This window comes from Lissotriton vulgaris, chromosome 1_1 (assembly GCF_964263255.1).
Source record: "Lissotriton vulgaris chromosome 1_1, aLisVul1.2, whole genome shotgun sequence".
Taxonomy (NCBI): domain Eukaryota; kingdom Metazoa; phylum Chordata; class Amphibia; order Caudata; family Salamandridae; genus Lissotriton; species Lissotriton vulgaris.
Genome location: NC_141685.1, coordinates 724,667,359 through 724,692,853, shown reverse-complemented (window position 1 = coordinate 724,692,853; position 25,495 = coordinate 724,667,359). Strand labels below are relative to the sequence as shown.

General features: G+C 44.6%; 1 protein-coding gene across 1 annotated transcript in view; it reads right to left on the bottom strand.

Annotated features, from left to right (window-relative positions):
• The window catches only part of LOC147747716 (coagulation factor XIII B chain-like), a 444,785-nt gene that overhangs the window by 120,796 nt on the left and 298,494 nt on the right, over positions 1 to 25,495 (bottom strand). The window contains exon 8 of the mRNA XM_086926046.1: positions 3,205 to 3,387. Coding sequence (XP_086782172.1) covers positions 3,205 to 3,387 — 183 coding nt within the window. The remainder of the gene's footprint in view (positions 1 to 3,204; positions 3,388 to 25,495) is intronic.

Below are 25,495 nucleotides of genomic sequence, written 5' to 3'. Positions count from 1 at the left end.
AACATTTGTAGTCTATCCACTTCCAGTTTTTGACATTGTTTTATGTTGTCCGAATGTGTCAGAAGAGTGGTCAGGAACATATTAGGCAAATGTAGTGAACACCCTCTGTGATGGCCCACAAACCTTTGTAAATGCATTTTAGGTATTATTTGGCAGATTAATGCAACACCATAACGATTCAATAAAGATTGATGTTGAAGAGTTTTGAGGATCCATCAAATAATCAAGTTTTTAAATGAGGTGAAGAGTAAGGAGAGACGTCTTAGGGAGAATTCTTTACACCTGAGAAAATAGAAAGAAAATGGAATTTCTCTAATTTTCCAACCTTGTGCCTGTGTCCTCTTTCCAGTAAATAAAAATGGAAACCAAGAATAAGTGAATATTTTGATGAATTCCTATTCTCTCCACTTGATAACTTTTACAGGATTAAGTTATGTACACTGAATTAGGCATGTTTTGCAGATATAATTTATGACAATGTTTAGGGGAAATAATTAGAAACTGAGGGGTCAATAACAACAGCATTGATGGGTTAATTAAGTAGTATTATATTAAGTATTCTGTAGAATAACCTTCAATATTTTTCACAAATTCGCCCAAAGCATCAAAACAGAAAGAAACAAGATTATTCAGGTAATATTCACATACAATTAGTACAAATTGAAAGGACTGTGCCCTCATTACACTTTTTCTAAAACATCTATGATTACTAAAAAAGAAGATGGGCCAATTCCAAACTCACAGGCACATGCATCAAGCGAATTAGAAATCGCAAACGGTGTGAATCGCAAAATTCGGCCGTTTGTGATTCCCAAATCACTATTTGGGATGCATTATCCTAAAAGTGAAGAAATCGCTATTTTTGCGATTTTTTAAAGTGCGATTGCTTTTAAAAGCAATGCATGAAACTGAAAAAAATTGCGATTTCGCAATTAGAGAGAAAAAATTACCATGAGGTTGGACCTCATGGTAATTTTGCGAAATGTTACAAATATGCAATTTTGTGCATTTTTCTAACTTTCATGTTGTGCACACAATCAATCAATCAATCAATCATAGGCATTTATATCGCGCACTACTTACCCGGAGGGTCTCAAGGCGCTTTGGGGAGTGGGGGGGTCCGCTACTGCTCGAACAGCCAGGTCTTGAGATTCTTCCTGAAGGAGAGGTGGTCTTGGGTCAGGCGTAGGTCGGTCGGGAGGGAGTTCCAAGTCTTGGCGGCCAGGTGGGAGAAGGACCTTCCTCCCTTTGTCGCTCTGCGGATGCGGGGGACGGCGGCGAGGGCGTGACTGGTCGAGCGGAGGTGGCGTTTGGGAGCGTAGAAGTTGAGGCGGCTGTTCAGGTAGGTCGGGCCTTGGTTGTGTAGGGCTTTGTGTGCGTGGGTGAGGAGCCGGAAGGTGATTCTTTTGTTGATCGGGAGCCAGTGCAGGTCTCTCAGGTGTCTGGAGATGTGGCTTCGTCTGGGGACGTCGAGGATGAGTCTCGCCGAGGCGTTCTGGATCCGCTGGAGTCTCTTCTGGAGCTTGGCGGTGGTTCCAGCGCAGAGGGCGTTGCCGTAGTCCAGTCGGCTGGTGACGAGGGCCTGGGTGACCGTCTTCCTGGTCTCGGTGGGGATCCACCGGAAGATCTTACGTAGCATGCGCAGGATGTTGAAACAGGACGAGGAGACGGCGTTGACTTGTCTGGTCATGGAGAGGGAGGAGTCCAGGATGAAGCCCAGGTTGCGTGCGTGGCCTGTCGGTTTGGGTGCGTTTCCCAGGGCGGGGGGCCACCAGGAGTCGTCCCAGGCGGAGGGTGAGGAGCCCAGGATGAGGACTTCCGTCTTGTCTGTGTTCATTTTCAGGCGGCTGGTCGTCATCCACTCGGCCACGTCTTTCATCCCTTCGTGTAGGTTGGTTCTGGCGGTGGCGGGGTCGTTGGGCATGTGTGTACACAACATATGTGCATTGTTTGATTTCAGGGGTGCAACAGGGTGTCCTTTGGACACCCCTGCACCCTTGAAATCGCAATCTCAATTTGCGATTAGCTAATTGTGAATCGCAAATTGAGATTGTCTTCCCATTCATTCCTATGGGCCTCTAGGCCCATAGGAATGAATGGGAAGGGATTCCTTAATTGTGATTCGCAAAATGCTAATCGCAATTAAGGAATTCTAAGAAATCGCAATTTATTTAGCGATTTCTTAATGCATAGGCATTTGCAATTCCTTAATTGCGATTCCTTAAAAATCGCAATTAAGGAATCGCAAATGCCGAGATTGATGCATGTACCTGTCAGTTCTGAATATGTGTAGCAGTACTCCTCTAGATTTACTTCCCCCTACTCATAAATACAAGTGTGAATCATCCCCTCACTGGAGTGCTATGTCACGTGCTCACAAATGATTTCATGAATCAGTGCCTGGCTCTTACTAGATGATGTTTTTGCTCAGAAGCTCCGCATAGTCAGTACTTACAGACACAATGGGGCCGATTACGTTGTCGGACGGAAAGCCTCCTCCTGACAGTTGAAATCTACTCGACCGTGTCGGAGCCCTTTCGACCAACTCGGTCGCTTTACAATCTGTCTGACCGATTACGATGTTCACGGTCAGAAGATAAACCCCCTGGTTATTTGGAAGCGGTTCAGACCGACTCTTAGAGTTTCATTTCAGTCGTACACCCTTTGGACAGCGTTTTCGACCTCAGTATTATGATGTCAATTTCCAACAGCCTCGGTGCGTCTGCCTTTCCGACACAAAAAGGCTGTTGACTTTAGGGGCCCCTGGCAGAGCCCCCTCCGGATGAGGGCCGATGGCATACCTAAGGGACCCCCCAGTAAAACCCTGCACTGTGTGACAGGCTCAATGGGGTACCCGCAACAAGGTGCAGGGTTTTACACACACACACACACACACACACCATTTCCCCATAGGAGCCTGTGTTCCTGCCAGTTGTAGGGTAGAACACAAGCTCCCATAGGAAACAAAGGGAATCTGACAGAATAGTGTTCGGTCACATCATAATTAGGTCGGTGGAACCGCCAAATGCGAGTCGGTCGGACCCCATTCCGAGTCGATGTCGGGCAGGAAGTTTCCACCCGACATCGTAATGAGCCCCAATGTGTTTGGAATAAAAGCTTGGCCAAAAGCTTTGTATTTAAATGCATGCTTTACTTTTCCTGAGAGGGTACAAACAATCTAAGTTAAAAATGATATATACGAACCACTACATGTAGGGGCAGCTGTCCACCTCCCCTTAATGCAAGTACTTTCATTCGATCCAGTTACATAATAGCCAGGATCACAGAGGTAGGTCACTGTATCTTCACTGTAGAAATTGTTCTTGTTGATAGTCATCTTACTTTTTCCATTGATTATTGTAGGTGGCTTGCTACAGCTTCTTCTTTCTGTGTAAAAAGAAAAATCACAGTTCTTTGTCAACATAAAAAATAATAGGTGTTTCTTGAAAGTGGAAACTTGAATATGCCAATGCTTTCATGAACAATTTTAAGAGCAACATCAATGGTGTACTGTCTTTGCCGAATTCAAGGTCTATCTGACCAATTTATAGGTGAGTGGACCTTAAGTCTACAACAGATCCTACTTCAGCACTGCTGCTCACATCCTCCAATGACGGCCTAATGCAACAGGGAACAACAAAGGGTGTGCCATCCCACTTCCTGCCCGTCTATTTTAGATTCATCGATTGGATAGCTTTTTCTTTGCTGGCGATGGGGGATAATAAAAAAAGTTAAAAATGTTCCCACACCCTGGTGGTAACTTCCACGATGTGTGGGTTACTAGTTTCTCCTTTTTCAAAAACATACACCCACTTTGAAAGTTTGCTTTTGTAAAATGAAAAACTGTGTAACAGTTTGAGCAGCAGCCATCTTGTTTGATAGAGCCTTCCATCAAAATTCCACAACATTGACAGGAAACGCCATGGCTGTGGATCCTGCCAATGTTAAGAGATGGAAAAGGAATGAATGAATACATTTATGTACGTGGTTACTCAAAACCATTACAATAAAACAAAGTACAAAAGAGCGCTACATTTTTATGTTTAAAGTATTTTATTGAAAGAGTACAATGGACAGAAAAAGAAACATTCAAGCAATGGATTCAGTGCTATGTGCCGAGGGGCCCTTCTTAAAGTAGTGCTTAATATCCCCATGTCTTGTAGCAGGGGCCCTGTCGGCTTTGCTCCCATATGCTTAGTCTTGAAACATAATTCAAGGATAGGAACAAGCCCCCTTCACCCTTCTGTTTTGGTGAAACTACCCCCCCAACTCCCACCCTTACCCTACCCTCCCCGCCCTCCCTCCCCTCCCCATCCAGTGCCTGCTCAGCCTAATGCTCGTGTCTCTGCCCCCGCCCCTCCTCACTAACTCTGCCCGGTCAGTTGGACATTGAACAGTGTGATCTATCGGTGGTGTGAGTCTCAGTAATCTCAGGTATTTTGGACAGGTAAGTTCCCTGAATTCCGTGGCTAATAGTGCATGGAATGGTTGCCACAGCTCCTCAAATTGTTTCACCTCCCCAGCCATCATGAGTGATAATTTTTCCATGCCCAAGACATGCCACAATCTGTGTAGCCAACCTATAGTGGAGGGGGTTGTGGTCGTGCACCAGTGTATTAGGATGTTTAGGACTGCTGAGCCCAGTGCTATGGCAATTTGCCTACCTCTGCGGGATTTCAGGGGGTACATTAAACCGTTAGGGAGACCCAACAGGACGTATGCTGGGAGGCGGGGCATCTCTATCTCGAAGTGAGCATCGATCTTGTCAATCACCTCTTTCCAATAAGAATGTAGCAATGGGCAATCCCATAAGACATGTGTTAGCGTACCTATTTGCCCACACTCCCGCCAACAGATGTTCTCAATATGCCGATTCATCTCATGCAGTCATTCTGGGGTATGATACCAGTATGTGGACACTTTGGTAAATGTTTCGGTGAGTCATATATGATATGCGGAGTGCCTTGCACGATATGAAATCTGATTCCACTCTGTATGGCTTAGTGTCCTACCCAGCTCCCTGTTCCATCGCTCTCTGCCAGGGTTATGAAAGTGGGAGGGAGGGGGTTGTAACATCTTATAGAGATCTGTGATGAGTTTTGCGTCTGAAGTGCATGTTACCAACCATTTCTCGTATGGCAGCAGCTTCCTGTCTGCCGACTCTCTCACCTGTGGCTGTAGAGCCCAGTGTCGCACCTGCCAGTAGCGCATCCTGTCCATTTCGGACAGATGATAATCCTTTTTGAGACTCTGAAAAGGAAGGACCCCGTCCGCCTCGTACAGTTGGAAGAGCGCTCTGCATCCGGCAGCTCACCAATGTGTGAAGGCTCCCGGTTCTGTCCCCGGTGTAAAGTCCGGGTTGTCTACAATGGGCGTGAATGGAGAGGGGAACGTGGTGAGGTCGTGGATCTTGTTGGTATCATCCCATACCTTCAACGGGACCCGCGTGACAAAGGACGTGTAGAGATTTGGAAGGCGGTGCGCTCTACGCAGAAAGGGTACCTCCTGCAAAGGACGGCCCGCCACCGCCTGATCCTGGAATAGCCAGTGCTTGTCTGACTCCCACCTGCTCTACTCCACCAGGTCCTGCAGCTGCGCCGCTTGAAAATATTTGCGCAGGTCTGGTATACCCAGTCCCCCTGACTCGGGAGCCAACGTGGAGAGAGCCCTTCTCATCCGAGGCTCGCGGCCCTGCCAGACAAAGCGGGATAGGTCCACCTGTGTCTGCTGGATCCAAACCTTGGGTACCTGGAGTGGCAGTGCCCGGAACAGGTACAAGATCTGGGGTAGGACCGTCATCTTGACCACCGCTACCCTGCCAAGCCAGGATATCATGCCCTTACCCCATCTCCCCAATTCCTCTTTGATCTTCTTACCCAGAGCCGCATAATTAGCAGTCACCGTTGCCTGCAGCGTGGGTGCCAGCAGGATACCCAAGTACTGTACTTGCATGGGGAAGAGTCCCTGTAGCTCCGATCTTGTTGCAGTTGTCAGGCAGAGGTCTAGTGCTACTGACTTCCCCATGTTCATTCTGAAACCTGCCACCCTCTAAAAGGCCTCCAATTCGCCGATGCACGCGGGAAGAGCACGTCTCGGTCTTCTAGGGTCAGAATCACATCGTCTGCGTAAAGGCTAACCGTGTGGATATACCCTCCCATCTTCACGCCGGTCACGTCTGGGTTCTGACCCTGCGCCAACCGTCGTCGGTGGCGCGCCTCCGTCATGGCGTGGCGGACTCCTCTTCCTCCGCTGTGATCCCCAATACTGCACAAGTGTCCTGCAGAGACCGCAGTTGATGCATCTCGCCATTCCATTTGAAGATGAGGTGGAAAGGGTGGCCCCACGAGTAGGACGTCTCGTGCTGTTTCAGAAAGTCTGTCGCTATTTTAAACGCTTTATGTTTTTGTAGAGTGATAGCGGACAGGTCCTGGTATAGAGCCACTGGATGACCATGAAAAGCTAGCGATTGCTTCTTTCGTGCCTCAGCCATGATCCGTTCCTTCAACGGGAAGTCCGGGAGAAAGGCCAGTATGTCCGGCGGCGGGGCCGAAGCGCGCCTCTGGGGCCCCACTCTGTGCGCCCTGTCTATACGTATGGGAAAGTCCGTAGCTTCTCCCAGTATGTCTCTGAAGAGTTTCCGCAAATAGCCCCCCACATCCGTGCCCTCTTCCGTTGATGGTATTCCTCGAACCCTTATGTTGTTCCGTAGAGACCTATTTTCCAAGTCCTCATTGTGTGCTTGAAGGTCCAGTTGTTGGTCTCTGAGGCGGAGCACTTCTTGCTGTAGTTGAACAATTTCCTCGTCCTGCCGCTGCGTAGAGCTTTCCGCTGTGGCCACTCTCTCCCCCAGGCCGTCCACCTCTCTCCGTATTTCACGTACCTCTCCTGCCACTTCTTGCTTCAGTGCCTGGAAATCGTCCCGTAATGTGCCGAAAAGGGATTCCAAAAAGGACCTGTGACCGGAGGTTCTCCGCCTCCTGCTGAATGTGAGCCTCCTGCCGAGCTCGGCGAAGGCAGATTTCTGTCCCCCCTGGCCTGGGTCTTGCCGAGCATCTCAGGGAGTGTGCGATACAGTCTGTCATAGCACCCTCATGCAGCGCCTCAGCAACATCGGCATACAAGGAAAAGCTTTGGACTGGATCATCTCGTTTCTCGCCGGGAGAACCCAGAGGGTCCGCCTCCCCCCATTCAAATCAGAGGCCACCGAAGTCATCTGCGGAGTACCACAAGGTTCATCACTCAGTCCCACCCTCTTCAACATTTACATGAGTCCCCTCGCATCCATCGCGTGACAACACAACCTCAACATCATCTCCTACGCTGACGACACCCAGCTGATCCTTTCTCTCACCAAAGACCCTAACACCGCCAAAACCAATCTTCACGAAGGCATGAAAGAAGTAGCCGAATGGATGAAAAACAGCCGCCTAAAACTAAACTCAGACAAAACGGAAGTCCTCATCCTAGGATCATCCCCCTCTGCCTGGGACGACTCATGGTGGCCACCGGCCCTGGGCACAGCACCCATACCTACAGACCACGCACGTAACCTGGGCTTCATCCTAGACTCCTTCCTCTCGATGACCAGACAAATCAACGCCGTCACATCCTCATGCTTCAACGTACTTCGCATGCTCAAAAAAAATTTCCGTTGGATCCCCACTGAAACAAGAAAGACTATCACCCACGCACTGGTCACTAGCCAACTGGACTATGGAAACACCCTCTATGCCGGAACCACAGCCAAATTACAGAAAAAACTCCAATGCATCCAAAACGCATCAGCCAGACTCATATTGGACATCCCTCGCCAAGCTCACATTACCGGTCACCTGAAAGACCTCCACTGGCTTCCCGTCAACAAGAGAATAACGTTCCGTCTCCTCACCCACGCACACAAGGCCCTCTACAAACTAGGACCCGAATGCCTCAACACACGACTGTCCTTCTACACACCCACCCGCCAACTACGATCCTCCAATCAAGCCCTCGCCGCAATTCCGCGCATCCACAGATCCACCATGGGAGGAAGATCCTTCTCCTACTTAGCGGACAAAACCTGGAATTCTCTCCCCACTCACCTCCGCCTTACACGGAACCACATTTCCTTCAGAAAGCAACTTAAAACCTGGCTATTCGATAAATAATGAACCCCCTCCCCCAAGCGCCTTGATAAACATTTTAAAAGATAGTCAAGGTGATTAAAATCTAAGGGTCTAAAGTTCAATGATCTTTAAAACCAAGATAGCTTTTTGAACTTGGCCAACAGTTGTACATGCTCAAATTGAACGAATCAGTTAGTACAAGATGATATGTAACCTCGGCGCAAGTGCTTGCCTGATCACTTAACAGGGAGTGTCCATCAGCTTCATACGAGTCTGTTGTACAAATTTGCCAAACGTAGCCATATCTCCATCTAATCTCCAGTACTAAATCAGGATCACCCATGGACCCATGTCCACCTTCTATTCTTAATCAAATTCCTGAGGCCATTTCCCCTGCTTTAACCAACATTTGTAATATCATGTTCACTACTGGCTCTTATCCCACTGTAAGCCTCTTTTGAAAAAACCAACTCTCGACCCCTCCTCCCCATCCAGCTATAAACCTATAGCATGCCTTCCCTTCCCTGCTAAGATATTCGAAAAGGTCATGAACATACAACTCTCCAAATTCATTGACGAAAACAATCTGCTGGATGATACCCAATTTGGATTTAGGCAGGGACATGGAACCGAAAAAGCCTTAATAAAAGCAGCGGATGAAATTAGGATGACATTGGATAAAGGAGGTGCGGCAATTTTAATATTGCTCGATTTATCTGCAGCTTTCGACACGGTCGATCATGCTATATTAATTGACTGTGTCTCAACAATCGGCATTCAGAAGAAGGCCAAAGATCTTCTTACTTCCTTTTTGACAAATCGTTCACAGGCCGTAAAACTAGGTTCTTTTACATCTCACACATTTTCCCTTCCATGTGGAGTACCGCAGAGTTCCTCGCTAAGTCCGACCTTATTTAATATCGATGTCTCGGACTTGGCAAGGGTAATCAAATCCTACAGCATTCATCTTACCACCTATGCCGATGACACCCAACTGGTTTTATCTGTTCATAACGATGGACCTACAGTTGCGGCAAATTTTCAGGAGGGAATGCTCGCTATCAGTTCCTGAATGTCATTAAACTGTCTTAAACTGAACTCTGAAAAGACAGAGGTTATGACATTCGGGAAACTGGAACCTGAATGGTCTCCCTGGTGATGGCCTGATGAGATGGGACCACCACCAGAACCTGTCACCAAGGTTCGGAACCTTGGAGTCATCTTTGACGATAGATTGCTTTTCCACCACCACGTCAACTCGGTAGTCTCTACCTCCTTCTTCATATTGAAGAAGATCAAGAAGCTCCTTCCATATCTTCCCACTTCAGCGGGTAAATCTTTGATTAGTACCCTCGTCTTTGCCAGAATCGATTACTGCAATGCCCTTCTCCTCAATGCACAAGAAAATGTCCTTAAAAAGCTCCAATTAGTACAGAATGCCTCAGCCAGAATCTTACTGGGCATTCCGAAGTTCTCTTCCATCACCCCGTCCTTCGACAGATTCACTGGCTTCCTGTCAAAAGCCGCACAAAATTTAAGGCACTGTGCATTGCATACAAATCTATCAACAACTTAGGACCACAGTTTCTCAAAGACGCCCTTCATCCCCCCGAAAACCACAGAACTCTTCGTTCATCTTCGGCAAAATTGCTTTATGTCCAACGCACAAGGAAAGCCAAATGGGGTGACAGATGTTTTGTGATTTCCACAGCCAGACTATGGAATTCACTCCCTCTTACCAGCAAAACGGCACCAAACCTCCTTAGTTTTAGGAAGAGACTAAAAACTTGGCTGTTCCCATATTAAACTCTGCCATAGCCATTATCTGTTAAGCGCCGAGACACCCCTGGGTATTTGTGCGCTCTAAAAATTGCCAAAACATAAACATAAACATAAACATATGCTTCACTTTGCCCAGTGTATACAGTTGATGGACTACCTCCTATACAGTTCGCGTGCCCAGTTGTAGCAGGATGGGCCTAAGGTAAAGTCTGCGAGCTAAGCGCAAGGCCGGGCAGCAAAGTATGATGTGGGCCAAAGACTCACGTTTGTATTTGCAGAGCCGGCCCGGTGGGGTATAATTCTTTAAGGGGGAGAGGGTGTAGTCTGAATGCTAAGATCCTGTGTAAGGCTTGTCTCCCCACGGCCTGCATAAGATGAAGTTTGGGGTTATACTCTACTTGTGGGAGGCTTTGGAACTCATGTAAGCCTCTTGTTACCAGCGATTCCATGTCCAAGGTTCGAGAGCAAAGACAAACTTGTTTTTTTATTGTGTTTTTTTTATGTACTTGACTGTCTTGGGGTCCCAGTTCGCTATTGCAAGTTTCAAAAGGTATTTGGCAGCGGCAAAAGTGGCTGACCAGGGATTGCCGGGTTCCAGAAAGATACTTTTTATAGCAGCCTTCATTGTGTTCTCTGGTGTCGCCGTTGTGAGATAGAAGTATTTGCTCAGAGAGGCCATCTCTTCCAGTTTTTGTTGGTTCAGGTTGAATTCTAACCACACTAGATTGTTCCTGATGCAGACGGGTAGGTGGAATAACATTTTATAGGCTGTGCAGTGGATTTTGTTCTAGGTCTTTCGTTAGTTTTCCTGGGAATGCCTGTTGTGCGTAATTAAGAGATGGTATTATCAGGACTCTTTGGATAGCTGTTGTTGTGGGGCTATGTAGAGTGGTGTATAGCTTGCAGAGGGCTTAAATTATGATTTTCCTTTTCATCTGCATTTTATGGAGATGGACTCCTGGGCGGCCGGTATCACTAAACCAAACCCCCAAGTAGTTGTAATGTTGCATACAGTCCAGAATCAGCTAGCCTCGTCTCCATTTTGCTAGTTTTTTTTAGGGTATTGCCTGAAAATTACTGTTTTGGATTTTGATGGGTTGGCAACCGACTTATTTTTGACATTGTAAGTTGCCAGAGCGTAAGTGCTTTTTGTAAGCCTATTTTGGTGTGGTCTAGGAGTACCAGGTAATCGGCGTATTGCATTAGTTGGATCTTAGTGCGCCCAATCCTAGGTGTTGCTAATGTGGCTCCAGTCAAGGCTTGGCCCATGTCTGCAGCGTATAAATTAAAGAGCATCGGAGCTAGGATGCACCCTTGCATTAGGCCGCGATCCGTGTCGATTTTCTCTGTAGCAGATTCGCTTGAGAGTTTGATTCTTACCCAAGTTCTTGAATACAATGATTAAACTGCTTGTAATAAATATGGGTTGATAGTCCAGCGTGCCAACTTCTGCCAGAGGATGGAACGATCTACGCCGTCAAAAGCTGCTGAGTGGTCAATAAAAGAAGCAAAGAGCGGCAGACTTTGGCTTGTTGTGCTAGATATGAGAGGGCAATTATGTTATCCACCGTTGATGCCCCAGGTCTAAACCCTGTTTGGAAGAAGGGCAGAAGGCCTTCAGAGCTGGCCCAATTTGATAGTTCCGCCAGAAGGGTGCTTGCATAAGCCTTGCCCTCGATAAACCAACAGGGAAATCATACAGTAGTTTTTTAAATCAGATTTTGGCCCTTTCTTATGTATTGGGTGCAGAAGCGACCCTCTCCAGGAGTCTGGAACATCTCCCAAGAACCGGCATTCAGCATATAACTGGGTCAGATTGTCCGTCCAGAAGTCTGTGTCGGCCCTGAAGAGGGAGCCAGGCAGGCCGTTAGGACCTGGTGCCCCATTGTGTCTGATCTTTTTTAAGATTATGTTAACTAAAGTTTTGCCTCTAGGAGCTTGGTCATCCAACGTTTTCGATGTATGTGCAGTGATGTCTGGTTCTTCACTTGCATTAAGGCCTTTGTTTAAGGAAGTCCTACTTCGATCTTCTTTGTACAATGTTTTTACATGAGCGACCTGGTGCCTGCATTGAGTGAGTTCTTTGGGTGTCTCCTTGGGTTAGAGTATTTAGGTATCGCCAGATCTCTTGGGATTTGCAAGGTCTCAGCAAGTCAAAGATCTTCAGCCATTTTGCCTCAATGCATTTGCGTTTTGCGGCCCAGACTTCCTTCATGTGGCTTTTTGCGGCTTCTTTAAGTAGCCTTTTGGCAGATGCTGAACCGGTTTTCCGATAAGCCCTACGTTTAGCATTTAATTGTTTGGCACTCTCTTTAATTGCTGGGACGAGTTCAAAAGTATGTGATGGGTGTGGGGGGGTTCTACTTATTTTATCCCTTTGAAGCAGTGAGGCTAATTTGCTGGCGGACCGGTCCCATTTGTCTATAGCACCCCTGTTGTTTGTTCTAAGTTGCCAGCCTGCCCATGTTTTTTTCCATTTATCAAACGTGTTATTTGGCGTTGGCCCCCATGTGATTCTTCTTAATAACTTGTGCAGTTCTTCCCCTTTAGATACCCCAATGCAGCGTAAAGTGCGGCGTGTGTTTGCTGTGAGGTTTAACGTAGTCATTAAGGCGGCATGATCGTTTTCGTTTTGCGGATGCATTGTATAGTTTGCCATGAGATTTTGCATTCTTTCACTTAATAAGATATAATCTATTGTCGTTTGATTATTATATGTGTGAACAAAGAATGCCCCTGATTTGTTCCTTAAAAACAGAGAGTGTGCTGTTAACAGATTATAAGACAGCATTAGGGGGTTGAAAGTGTCTGTAGCCCCAGACTGGTTGCTTTGTGTTGCAGTGTCCCCTATGTTATGTGTGTTGAAGTCCCCAAGGATGATGGATTCCATAGTTGCGAACTGTAAGAGCAGAGTTTCTACCTGACTTATCAGCTGGGTCAGCTTTTCCTTGGCGCCCGGCCCATGAGAGTTGTAATAAACGTTAATTAAGAGTATTAGGAGTTGGCCGTTAATCGTGGAGAGACCTTTCAAGGTGCCCGCGAGAAGCATACTTGACGTTGTTTTTATTTCTGTGAAATGGATTTTCAGAAAGTGCTTAATGTATATAGAAATCCCTCCTGAGGTCTTCAAAATATGTTTAATCTTCGAATGCTGACCGTCAAATTGCTGTACTTGGCTGAGCCATTTTTCGGCAGGTGCAGAACGATCTCCTTGTTTGCAGAGGGACGAGTATTAGGGGCTGGGATTTAAGGCCTGTGGCAACCAAGACCAGTCTTTGCTGATATTCCCCTTAATTGAGCAAGAGCGGATGCCCTGTATTTTAATTAGGCTGTCATTAGTGAGATTTATTTTTGAGCCACCTTTAGTCCAATGAAGGATGGACTCGGCTAGTGATACCGAGTAGGTCAAATTGTTTGTGAATGGCTTTTTTTGAATATTCTGTTCCTGAGAGACTGATGGATCCTTCGAGTCGCTGTTTTTCAACATCATTGAATATTTTAGCACAGGCTGGTCATGATTTTCATGCCCCAGTTTTCCAATTGCCTATAGTTTCTTTTCAAGGCCTCAACCATGGCCAGATTGGTAAAGATTAGCTCTGTGGTCTCATTGGTCTCACTTGGTCCTGGGGTGAGGAAGGAAACACTCTCAATATCAGTTGTTTTTATCTTTTCTAGACCTGGAATGTTTGCACAGAGTTTTAGGAGGCTGCTGCGATTAAGAATATCCCACTTGCCCTGTGAGTCATATTCAGGATACAGCAAAATTTTCAGGTCATCGTGATTTATAGATGGCAGATTTTGTTGCATGATTACCTCTTGCGGGTCATGGGCCTTTGTAGAGTTTGTGGTTGTCTGTGCCAGGGTGTCCAAATCAGCCTCGTCCCGGTTTGAGGTGGCCTCCGTCTGCTGAACTTTCATTTCGGTCAGTGGTCTACTTGGCCTAGGTTTCATCTCTCTGTTATTTGTAGACTCAATTTTGCCTGGAGATGCCCTATGACCTGATGCTGGCATGGTAATTTGTTTATTTATTTTTAGTGTTTCTTGGTTCATACTGCTCGTACTATTGTCCGCAAGGTTAGTCAACGGGGGGCTCTTTAAATTAGGTTTCCGATCTCTCTGTAAGTCATGGTTTCCTTCCCCAGCTTGTTGTCCTTGCAAGTAGTTAGAGCGCCAGCTTTGTTTTTGTACCCTCATATCCATAGGATTTAACTGATGGTCCATGGGGTGATCCACAATATCATCAGAGTTAGTTTAGAAATTAGTTTTACCTGGTATTAATGAGCATGCAATATTTTTGTTTAGGTTTTGAGTGTAGGATGGAATATTGGTCTCATGTTGATCATCAGTGTGAGCCTCGGTCACCTGGTTTTCAGGCAGCAACCACTGCCAAATGGAGCCATTGTTGTTGGATTTGTTTTTTCTCAGTTTAATCAGCTTTTTTAATTTTTTCTTGTTTTTTCGGGAAAGATGGTGAGTGCCTGGGCTTGTCGGCTTTGTATTAATTTGGGTTCCGTGGTCGTTATCAGGATTGGGACTGGTTTTTGTTGCAGTTTCTTCAGCCCTACGTAAATGCTCAGCCACTGCCCTTGTCGTATCTTGCAAGGATTCTTTGTCATTAGTTTGTGAATCTTTCGTGGTTGTGAACTCCTTTGTGTTTTGCTGGGAGTGTGAGATGTTCCATTGACTGCTAATTTCTTCCTTGAGACCTCGATTAGTGTATTCATTATCTCTGGAAGCTTTTCTAGGTTGTGCAGTATAGGGCTGCAGCCACAGCCCTCTTGTTTGACTATTGATGTTGTATTGGCCTGGGCTCTGTGTATTAGTGAATTCAAATGTTCCAGTTTGGAGTCTATCCCTGAAATCAGAGCAGCAACTGTTTGTAGTATGTTTATTTGAGCGCCCAGTTTGTCTGCAGGCATCATTGCAGAGTTTGCCATTGAGTTCAAGGCTTCATTAATTTGTGCTAATTGATTTTCTATTATGGGGGGCTTCTGCTCTTTTTCCGCTCCCACTCTAGGAGGACTGATGATCCATGCATCTTTATCTTGTACAGGACCACTGAGGTTTGAGGGATTGGTTTCTGATTTTTCTGCTGCTTCACTTGTTATGTGAGCGTTGGCTCCAGTGGCTCCATTAACTCCATTAGCCATGGGGTCCGTTTGCGTGTCCCCTAATCTTTGAGTTGCTGAGTTATGTGGACTGTTATTGCTAGACATGCATAGTGCCATGTTTGTTTCTGATATTCTGTCCCCCTAAACAATGATTATTTCCGGTGAAAGTGGAATGGCTAGGTGCCTGGGTGAGTGGAGTCCTAAAGTTCTGCTGTTGGCATCTGTTGGTGTTTTGACAATTCTGGTGGTTTTTCCTGAGCATGGTGAACACACTACTCCACCAGATTCACCAAGTTTATCGTCAGGGGCTGTATGGTGCAGGATCTCTTTTATGTCTCTGTTACCATCTGTGCTGGTCGTTCTATTTGTGGTGCTGAGACTGTCCCTGTTAGCCGTGGGCTTGTATGGAGTAAAAGCCCTTCCCGATGGAGTTGCAGGTGCTGTTACTGATATTGAGTCTCCTGTTTGCTGATCCTCCGGGGGGCCCTCCTTGGGGCTTGGCCCTGGTTTGGAACTCCCTCTTCCTAGAGGGTAGAGCAGCTTTAATTTTTGCCACATTGCTGATTTGTGGGGGCGAGGCTTCACTTGATGTTGGACCAGGTTTGAGTTTCTTGTCCTCATAATTGTGGTTACACTGAGTTTGCGTGAAGGAAAATTGATATCATTAAGGGGAGTTAGATTGAGGCCTTCTTATTAAATTATTATGCTATTAAAGCTACAAATCTATTAGCTATTAAGCTATTGAGCTGTTGAAGTGGTAGTTGGACGATTGAGTTGAGAGGCTGCAGGGCTATCGGGCTTTCTGGCTACACTAGTTGTCTATCTGTGTCTCGAGCTCTCAGAGATGGAAGAGATAATATATAGTAGATAATAGAAATGTTGTTGAAGCTGCTGTATACTTTTGAGTGCCTTTTAAAAAGAAGAGTAGCCCTTGAGATAAAAAGACTACAGTTTTGTTACCACTTGCTTAGTTCCCAAGTTTTTGCGCTGGGTCCCCCTGATATCTAGTGGCTGTGTCTGCATGGATTCAGGCTCCGAACCTACAACTTTAGTAAGATAACTTTTTGCTGATATAAGACCCACACAGGGCCATGATATAGGTGAAGAACTTGATGCTTTCTGGGGATTTTAACTGACCTTACTGCATTGAGCAATGATTAATTGCCGCTTCGGCCGCGTTAGAATGCTGCCGTGCAGCTCCTGCTGCACTCAAATAGTATTTGCGGCTTCAGGCGCGTTGAAGAAATGCCTCGTGGCTCCTGCCGTTTCAAGCAATGTTTGTCGCTTTAACCATGCTAATGGCATAATTCGCGGCTCCAGCCACATTGTAGCAATGTTAACAGCCTCCGTCGCACTGGAAAAATGACTTGCGGCTCCCGCCGCACTGAAACAGGGTTGCGGCTCCGGCTGCGTTGGAGGGGTGTAATTCGCGGCTCCGGCAGCATTTTAGCAACGTTAACGGCCTCCGCCGCACTGGAGAAATGATTTGCGGCCTGTGCTGAAAACAGGGTTTGCGGTACCGGCTGCATTGGAGGGGCGTTGGAGAGGCGGCTCCTGGCTCCCACCGCATTTAAACAAAAGTTTGCGGCTCCAGCCGCAACAAGCAGTGCCAGCGGATTCAACCGCGCCAAAGGGAGGCACCTGCTACACCGAGAGTGATATCTGGGCCGACAGAATACCCCCCGAGTAATCACCGGGCTCACAAGGGGGAGAACGTCCAGCTCTCCACTGACAGGGCTCCTGACCCCCGCTGCCTGCGCCAAAGCACGCCAATGGGCTTCAGTAGCAAGGTAAGACGAGGTCCTACCTACGCTGCCTCACACAACTCAGGTGTGGCTTCTCTCCTCGCTTCCGTTTCTGCTCTCTGCTTTCCGGACAGAACCGAAGGAGCCGGAAAAGGGACCAACATAAATCTCTATTTATCTCCAAACTTAAAAAGAGATTCTAACTCTTTTCGTTGAGGCATTTTTACCTTGGAACATACTCAAGTGGGCAATACATTCTACAAATATAAAGCAGTCCATAATAGATCAAACTGAAATTGCATATGAGGTTACATGCCTTCAAATGAATGTTATCAGGATAATGCTGGCAAGATAGATCAGCTTAACATTCACTTTGATCTGCAGGTGACACATTAGAATACTTCACAAAGCATCTCAGCCTCTTATCTTTCCAAGGTCTGTAAAATGAGTACTATTTCACTAATAACACTAACGTCACAAATCTTACTGTGCTCACAAAAGGAAAAACCCCCAGTTTAAAGAGTTATGTGAAAAATGTTGTCAATATTTACTGCACATTCCAAGAACAGAAGTGCCAGTCAGAAGGCTAACTTAATTCTAAATATTCTTAAAAAATTCTTAATTCTTAATTCTCTAATAACTAAAGCTTTGAGTTGTAATATCATTTTTAAGTACAGCACAGCATATTATTCCTTAGTATACATGAATAAAGGGCATGGCTTGGTGCTGCTACTATATTGCCTTAGTGTGAGAAGCTCTGCAGCAGTCACAGGAGTGAATTGGCCCAAATTTGCCCCAACTGCTCTGAAGCACAACCTCCTGGCTGGATATCGAATCAGAGCCTCTTCTGCCCCAGCAGGTTCGTTTTTTCACCTACATACTTGCTTTTCCTGCTTAAAAGAAGCAGGCACGCTGACAGAAATGCAACGCCAGCCTTTTTGTAAAACGCTCATTCACATTACCTCAGCAATGCCTACTTTTCTATTATGCACTGTTCTTCATTTTTGCAAATAGTCCACAATATCTTCCCAACATAAAGTAAGAATTTTCCTGTATGTTGTTTAACATTCATTTCTCCTCGCTGCTTTGGGTGCATGTATTACAGACACTGCCTACATTTTCTCCTTCATTACTGTTTGATACATTTTCCTCACTTATCTTCTGGGACGAACCAAAGGATTGAGGCCTCTCATGACCAATAAAGCAAATCCTCATATAACGACTGAGTTCGCTTTGCCAAATAATTCCATGTACTGGCGTAAAATATGGAGGGCAGTATTCAAGAGTCTACATCGACAGCCAGTCTTGTAATGGAAATGGCACAACTTGCCTTAAAATGGCTTCTAAATACAGCTTATTTGCCCCTCAAGCTACTAAAGGAATTTGAAAGATCCTCCATCTCCCACAAAATTTGTAAGTACAAAAACATCGGCATTTATCTCAATAGAACTTCTGCTATAAGAAATCTGAGCTCTTAAGACCTATATGGAAGAAAATAACAATAGGCTGAAGATTTTAAATGATAATTGGTCCCACATGTGGAGCAAAGATTTAGTGGCATTGAAGATGCTATACAGACTCTTACAAAATGTACAATCTGAGATATTTCATTTAAAAAGACATGCTAAGGAGCAGTCGAAACAAACTTCATATTTATGGTTTGGCAGAGAGGGTGGAAGGTAATGATTCTGTATCATTTTTTCAAACATTTATCTCTAAGATTGTAGATCTTTCCACCTCACCATTATTAAATATACAGCGAGCGTATTGACTGGGCCACTCAACCCTTCACCCTTCATCATCAGAAAAAAACCAGAGGAGGCATCATCTACTTCCTAGAATATGCTGAATTTCTTTAAGTTATTAAAGCAGCTAAGGCCAAAGGTAGACATTCTTGGTCTGGTTTGCGGTATTCTTTACACAGGATTTTGCAAAAGCCAAGGCAGACAGGAGGAAAGCATTCCTGGATATGAGTCCATATCTTCTTGCTTTGAACTCAAGATTTTGACTTTTTCATCCCAGTTTGTTTAAAGTAACATATAAAAACAAAACTATGACGTATGAGGGGAGGATCCTGTGTTATTGCAATGTGTTATTGATCAATGCATAGTAGAAGAGAAGGATACCTTAAAGATTTCTTCAACCTGTGTTCAGTTATGCATTGAGACTGCTTTGAGGTAACTCTAATATTACTCAAGTTAGATGTTATCATTTATTTAATCTATTTGTGTGCATCTTTCATAATGTAACCTGTTTTCTAGTTAGCCTTTTATTTTTATTACTTCATTCAAGATATTGTTTGTTGTGCATCCTCAGGACTGCGTCAATATTGGTTTTTTTTTGTGGTCTGTATTGCCTCTTGTCAGCTGCGTCGAGGTTCCTGTTGTGCCATCTCTCTTATGTGGTGTCACCACCCTCAACTCTTTATGTGTTTCTTAGGGATGTTCACTTTGTTATTTTATGTTTTATGTTTTATGTCCCTATCCTGTTCCTACCTTTTCTCTTCTTTCTCCTTCCCTGCATATTTTGCAGATCTCCTATTTCATCCTACTATACTCATTTACTTTCTCATTTTAATACTCCTACCTTCCTTTTTTATCATCCATTACCAGTTAATATAGAGAGTTAATATGTGCTGTTTTATGTTTAAATTAATATTGTTAATCATTACTTCTCAATGGTTATTTTCCGTATATTTCTGTATATATTTTCATTTCTTTTTTCTCATTTTACTACTTTCCTTACATATATATTACCTATTGGCGGTCGCCAGTAGGTAGTTATAGTTAGAACCTAGCATTTTTTAATTTGCTAACAACATTGGCATCGTTTGACGAATCGACGTGAAATTATCCCCCAAAAAAGTCTATCTAGGTCAGCTCCTATCCTATTTGGAGTGATTCGTCAAGCGGGGGCTGAGAAAATAAGGGGGTCCCAAAAGAGGGTGCATGTTAGCAGCTCCCCTTGTGGAAAAGCAATACCGGCTCCTGCAAGAGGCAGGGAGCCAGCGGGACAGTGGGGGCAATGGCGGTCCCCCCACGGTCCCCACAAGAAATGCCAGGCCCCAGGGGATGGGGTCCCTGGGGCCATGAGTGACCTAGGAGGGGGCCATGCGGCCCACCTCCCTCAATTATAAAAAAATAAAAAAGAGGCACAGCCCCAGGCCCAATAGAACCCTCAGGAGGGGGGCCACGTAGCCCCCCTCCAACATCTAAAAAAATAAAAAATTATGGCCATGCCCCGGGGGATGGGGTTCCAGGCCCATGCCCCCCTCCCGTTAATATATACATTTTTTGAAAGGGGTCAGGTCCTGGGTGATGGTGCCTCCAGTGCCCAAAAAAAGGAAAGAGAAGGGGGGCACAAAATTCTTAATAATTTTTAATTTTTAAAGCCAGCATCGCGGCTAGGCCCCGCCCCCTCCCTGAAGCACTCACCAAAAAGCGTTGTAAGTTGAGGAATTAATCCCCCTTGAATACTTAGGGTCCCTGGGGGCCAACTAGCCCACCAGGTACCTCCAGTATGCACCAGGGAGCTTTGTTGCAGAGAGGTGTTCAGAGGCCCGCCCCTTTTTACACCTCTCTGCAACTCTGTGGCGCTTACTGGAGGTACCTGGTGGGCTAGTTGGCCCTCAGAGACCGTCATGACTCAAGGGGAATTAATCCCTCAATCTACAACATGTCAGGGGGGGCGCGTTTGCACAGTGGTGCAGGGAGAGGATGGGGCCTGATATAGCAAGTTTGCAATGCACCCCCTGGCAAATTGTAAATTGGTGGATTAAGTTCCCTTCAATCCTGAGGGTCCCTGGGAGTGAACTACGCCACCAGGGTCCTCCAGTATGCGCCAGGGAGGTGTGTTGCAGAGAGGTGTTAAGTGGCCACGCCCCTGTTCCACCTCTGTGCAACGCAGCTCTGTGGTGCTTACTGGAGGTAGCTGATGGGCTAGTTGGCCTCCAGGGACCCTCAGGACTCAAGGGGATTTAATCCCCCAATTTACAATGCTTCAGGGGGCGCGTTTGCACAGTGGTGCAGGGAGGGGGCGTGGACTGATGTGAGAAGTGTGGAAATGCACCCTGTGGCGTGTTTTAAGTTGTGGGATTAAGTCCCCTTGAATCCTGAGGGTCCCTCAGGACCAACTAGCCTACCAGCTACCTCCAGTAAGCACCACAGAGCTGCGTTGCAGATAGGTGGACCAAGGTCCCGCCCCTTTTTTTACACCACTCTGCAACGCAGCTCTGTGGTGATTATTCGAGGTAGCTGGTGGGCTAGTTGGACCACTGAGACTCAAGGGAAGTTAATCCCCCAATGTAAAACACTTTAGGGGGTGCGTTTTCACATTGGTTTAGGGAGGGGGCGTGGACTGATGTGACAAGTGTGCAAATGCGCCCTGTGGTGCCACTGCAATGCACTGCTGATGACGTCACATATTACATCATTCATTTCATGCTCAGTGACATCACTGATGACATCTCAAATAACATCACTGATGACATCATCCACATGAAAAGCTGATGCACATTCTCACACTTTAGTATAACTTTTGATTCACCCACTGTAAAATACACACAACAATTTTCCAAACTATTGACACACCAATACTAACCCTGGGCGTAGTACTAGGCTTGGCTCATGTAGAATGAGTAGTTTGCACTACTACGCAAGATGCACGTAGCATAGCCGCAATATCAACAATACCCACAAATGCTTTGATAAAGCAATTTTACATGCTAAAAAGCATATAACCAATTCACAAAAATAAACGGTGAATGAAAATATTAGGCAATGAGCAAGGTGATGATTTTGGGGTCCCCTAACCTAGGGGGAGGACCAAGCAGATGCCTTTCACACAAAGAGCATATCATGCTGGTTAACAATTCAGTGGCGGTCCCTTCCTCCTAGGACTACCCCAAGCACAGTTATGGGCAAAAATACAATCCCAACCAAAGGCCCTGCAAAGCATTATGGGAGGAGATTAGCAGTGGGCAGCGAATATTATAGTGTCCAATATCAAAATAATTCTACAAAAAGCTGCAGTTCAACTAGTTGTTACTAGATGTCCCTCACGAGTGAAATGCAGAAGCATTGAAATTATTATTACATCAAGGTGCAGTTCCACTAGTCAGAACAAGATGTCCCTCACGAGTCAAATGCAAAAGCATTGAAACCCTTTCATGAAGCTTTTGATTTTGACTAGTGAGGGACATCTAGGACATCTAGTGTACTTCCGTTTCTATGGCTCCCGTTGACACTGACGAAAGCTGAGGCTGTAGTTTATTTTCTGTGCACAAATAAATCCAGAATTGGATTTAAAATCAACGAGAGTGCTGGTCCTTGCTGTTTTAATAGGCAGCGGAGCGTCATATATATATATTCACTGAAAAAAACATAGGTTTTAGGGACGTTATAGTTGCTGGACATTTCACTCATTTCACAAAACCATAGAAATTCCACCGTTATAGTTAGTTCAGCTAACCATAACTCATGCACCCGCAATGCACTGCTCATGACGTCACATAATACATCATTCATGACATGGTCAGTGGCATCACTGATAACATCACTAATGACATCACTGATGACATCATCCAGTGATTGTGTGTTTCTGTAAAGTTTAAATATGTTTTATATATATTACAAGGTGTATTGAAGAATGAGTGAGTGTATAAGTCTTTGGATGGAGGATGTAGTAGGTGTGCGACTGACTGTATAAGTGAGAGATTAAATGTGTCTTACTGAATGCATGGGTTAGTGACTAAACTGTGTGAATGTCTGTATCAGTCTGTTGTTGTGCAAGCTGCTGCATGAATTGGTCAGTAGCTACATGGGTGTCTATATAGGTTATTGATTGGTTATCTGAGTATTTTTGGGGGAGATTGAGTGTGTGTGTGGGTGGGAGGGAGGTGTGTGACTCTGTACATAGATGTGTGAGTTGTTGATTCACTGGGTGTATGGGCTCAAGAGTGCAAGTGGAAACAGCTGTATGGGTGCGTGAGTGCATGTATGGGTGTGTTGGCGAGTGAATGGATGTCTCAGTGGTACATGTCCAAGTAACTACATATGTAAAAGGCAGTGTATTTGAGAGTTGAAGTATATAAATGACTCTACATGATAGTCAGTGATTGTGAGACTGGCTGTATGAATGAGTGTGTACTGATTATATAAGAGAGTATTTATGTGTTAGTATCTGTATGAATACGTGAGGTGGTGTGTGTATAATTGTATAGGTGAGTAAATGGGAGTGTGATTAATTCTTAGCAAGACTGACTAGGTTTGTGAGTAACTGTATGGATGAGTGGCGGTGTGTGAGTGTCTGTATAGGTGTATGAGTGCATATGATAGTGTTGTGTTAATGAGTGACTGCATGTATGAGTGATTGTATGGGTGAATGAGTAGATGTGTGTATAGACCTAGGAATCAGTGAGTGCATATGTAGTAACTGGTATTGGCGTGTCAATGATTTAGAAAATGGTAGTCTGTATTTTACAGACTACCATTTTACAGTGGGTGTATCAAAGGTTATATTAGAGTGTGAGGAGGTGCATCAGATTTTAACGTAGATGATGTCATTAGTGATGTCACTGACCATGTCATGAATGATGTAATATGTGACGTCATGAGCAGTGCATTGCGGGTGCACGAGTAATAGTTAGCTGAATTAACTATAACAGTGGAATTTCTATGGTTTTGTAATAGTGAAATGTCCAGATAACTATAATGACCCTGAAACCTATGGTTTTTTCAGTGATTTTCTAAGGTTTTTGAAATGCTAATTTCTAACTATAACGTACCTGAAACCTATGTTTCTTTCAGTCAATATATCTATATGTATATATATATGTATATATATATATATATATATATATTCACAGAAAAAACCATAGGTTATAGTGGATATATAGTTAGGAATTTGCATTTACAAAACCTTGAAAATTCAATGAAAAAACCATAGGTTATAGGCCATATATAGTTAGGAATTAGCATTTACAAAACCTTATTTTACTCGCATAAAACCATTGAAATTCCATATATAGTTAGCTAACTATAAGCGCTAACTATATATCGCGCACCCGCAATCCACTGCTGATGATGTCACATATTACATCATTCATGACATGGTCAGTGACATCACTGATGACATCACTGATCAAAACAATCAGTGATTGTATGTGTCTGTAAAGTTTAAATATGTTTCACATATTGAAGAATGAGTGGATGTATAAGTGTCTGGATGAAGAATTTAGTAGGTGCATGACTGACTGTATGAGTGAGTGATTAAATGTGTCTCACTGAGTACATGGGTTAGTGACTAAACTGTCTTAATTCGTGCATCAGTATGTTTGTTGTTGTGTAAGCTGCTGCATGTGTTGATCAGTAGCTATAAGAGTGGCCATATGGGTTATTGATTGGTTGCCCAAATATTTGAATGGGAGGCTGAGTGTGTGTGTGGGTGGCTGGGAGGTGCGTGACTCTGTGCATAGATGTGTAAGCAGTTGATTCACTAGGAGTATGAGTTCAAGAGTGCATGTGGAAACAGCTATATGGGCGGTTGACTGTGCATGGGTGTGTTGGTGAGTGAATGGATTTCTCATTGCTACATGTGCAAGTAAGTACATATGTAAAACACAATACATGTGAGAGTTGAGATATATAAATAACTGAACATAAGACCCAGTGAATGTGTGAGTGGCTGTATCGATCACTGTGAGCTTGTATCAGGGATTATATAAGAGAGTAAATATGTGTTATTATATGTTTGAATAAGTAAGATGTGTATAACTGTATAGTTGAGGAAATGGAGGTGTGATTGATTCTTTGCATGACTGACTAGGTGTGTGAGTAACTCCATGGATGAGTGACAGTCTGTGAGTGTCTGTTTATACTGAGTGTATGTAAGGTTATATTAGAGTCTGAAGAGGTTCATTGTATTATCACATGAGTGATGTGATCAGTGATGACAAATGAGATGTCATCAGTGATGTCATTTGAGTTGTCATCAGTGATGTCATTTGAGATGTCATCATTGATATCATTTGAGTTGTCATCAGTGATGTCATTTGAGATGTCATCAGTGATGTCATCAGTGATGTCACTGACCATGTCATGAATGATGTAATATGTGACATCATCAGCAGTGGATTGCGGGTGCGCGATATATAGTTAGCGCTTATAGTTAGCTAACTATATATGGAATTTCAATGGTTTTATGCGAGTAAAATAAGGTTTTGTAAATGCTAATTCCTAACTATATATGGCCTATAACCTATGGTTTTTTCATTGAATTTTCAAGGTTTTGTAAATGCAAATTCCTAACTATATATCCACTATAACCTATGGTTTTTTCTGTGAATTTCATTGGTTTTTTAATAGCAAATATGAAAAGCTTTAAAATGTCAAGTACGTGATAGATAAAAACATTTTCGTATTTATGCACGCTGATGTGCTTTGAACGCTGCCCCCCCCCCCTCCCCTCTTTTGCCTTTGTTAGTACTCTCTCTTTGCAGATACAGAAGGGTAGTTAACGCAGGCCTTTACCCCCGTTGTAATCCGTCGTACCTCCTTGTCTCTCCATTTGATTGATTGTTGTCCAAGCATTTACTGTTTTAGAATTGGTTCTCTTTGGATCATTCTCTATTTACAAACAAGCACAAAGTCGCAATACTCTGTTTAGTCTTTGCAGATAGTGAAAAATCGTGTAAAAAAATAAAAGTAATCGAGCAAAATCAGTAGGCCACTAATTGGATCTCTTTTTGACCTCG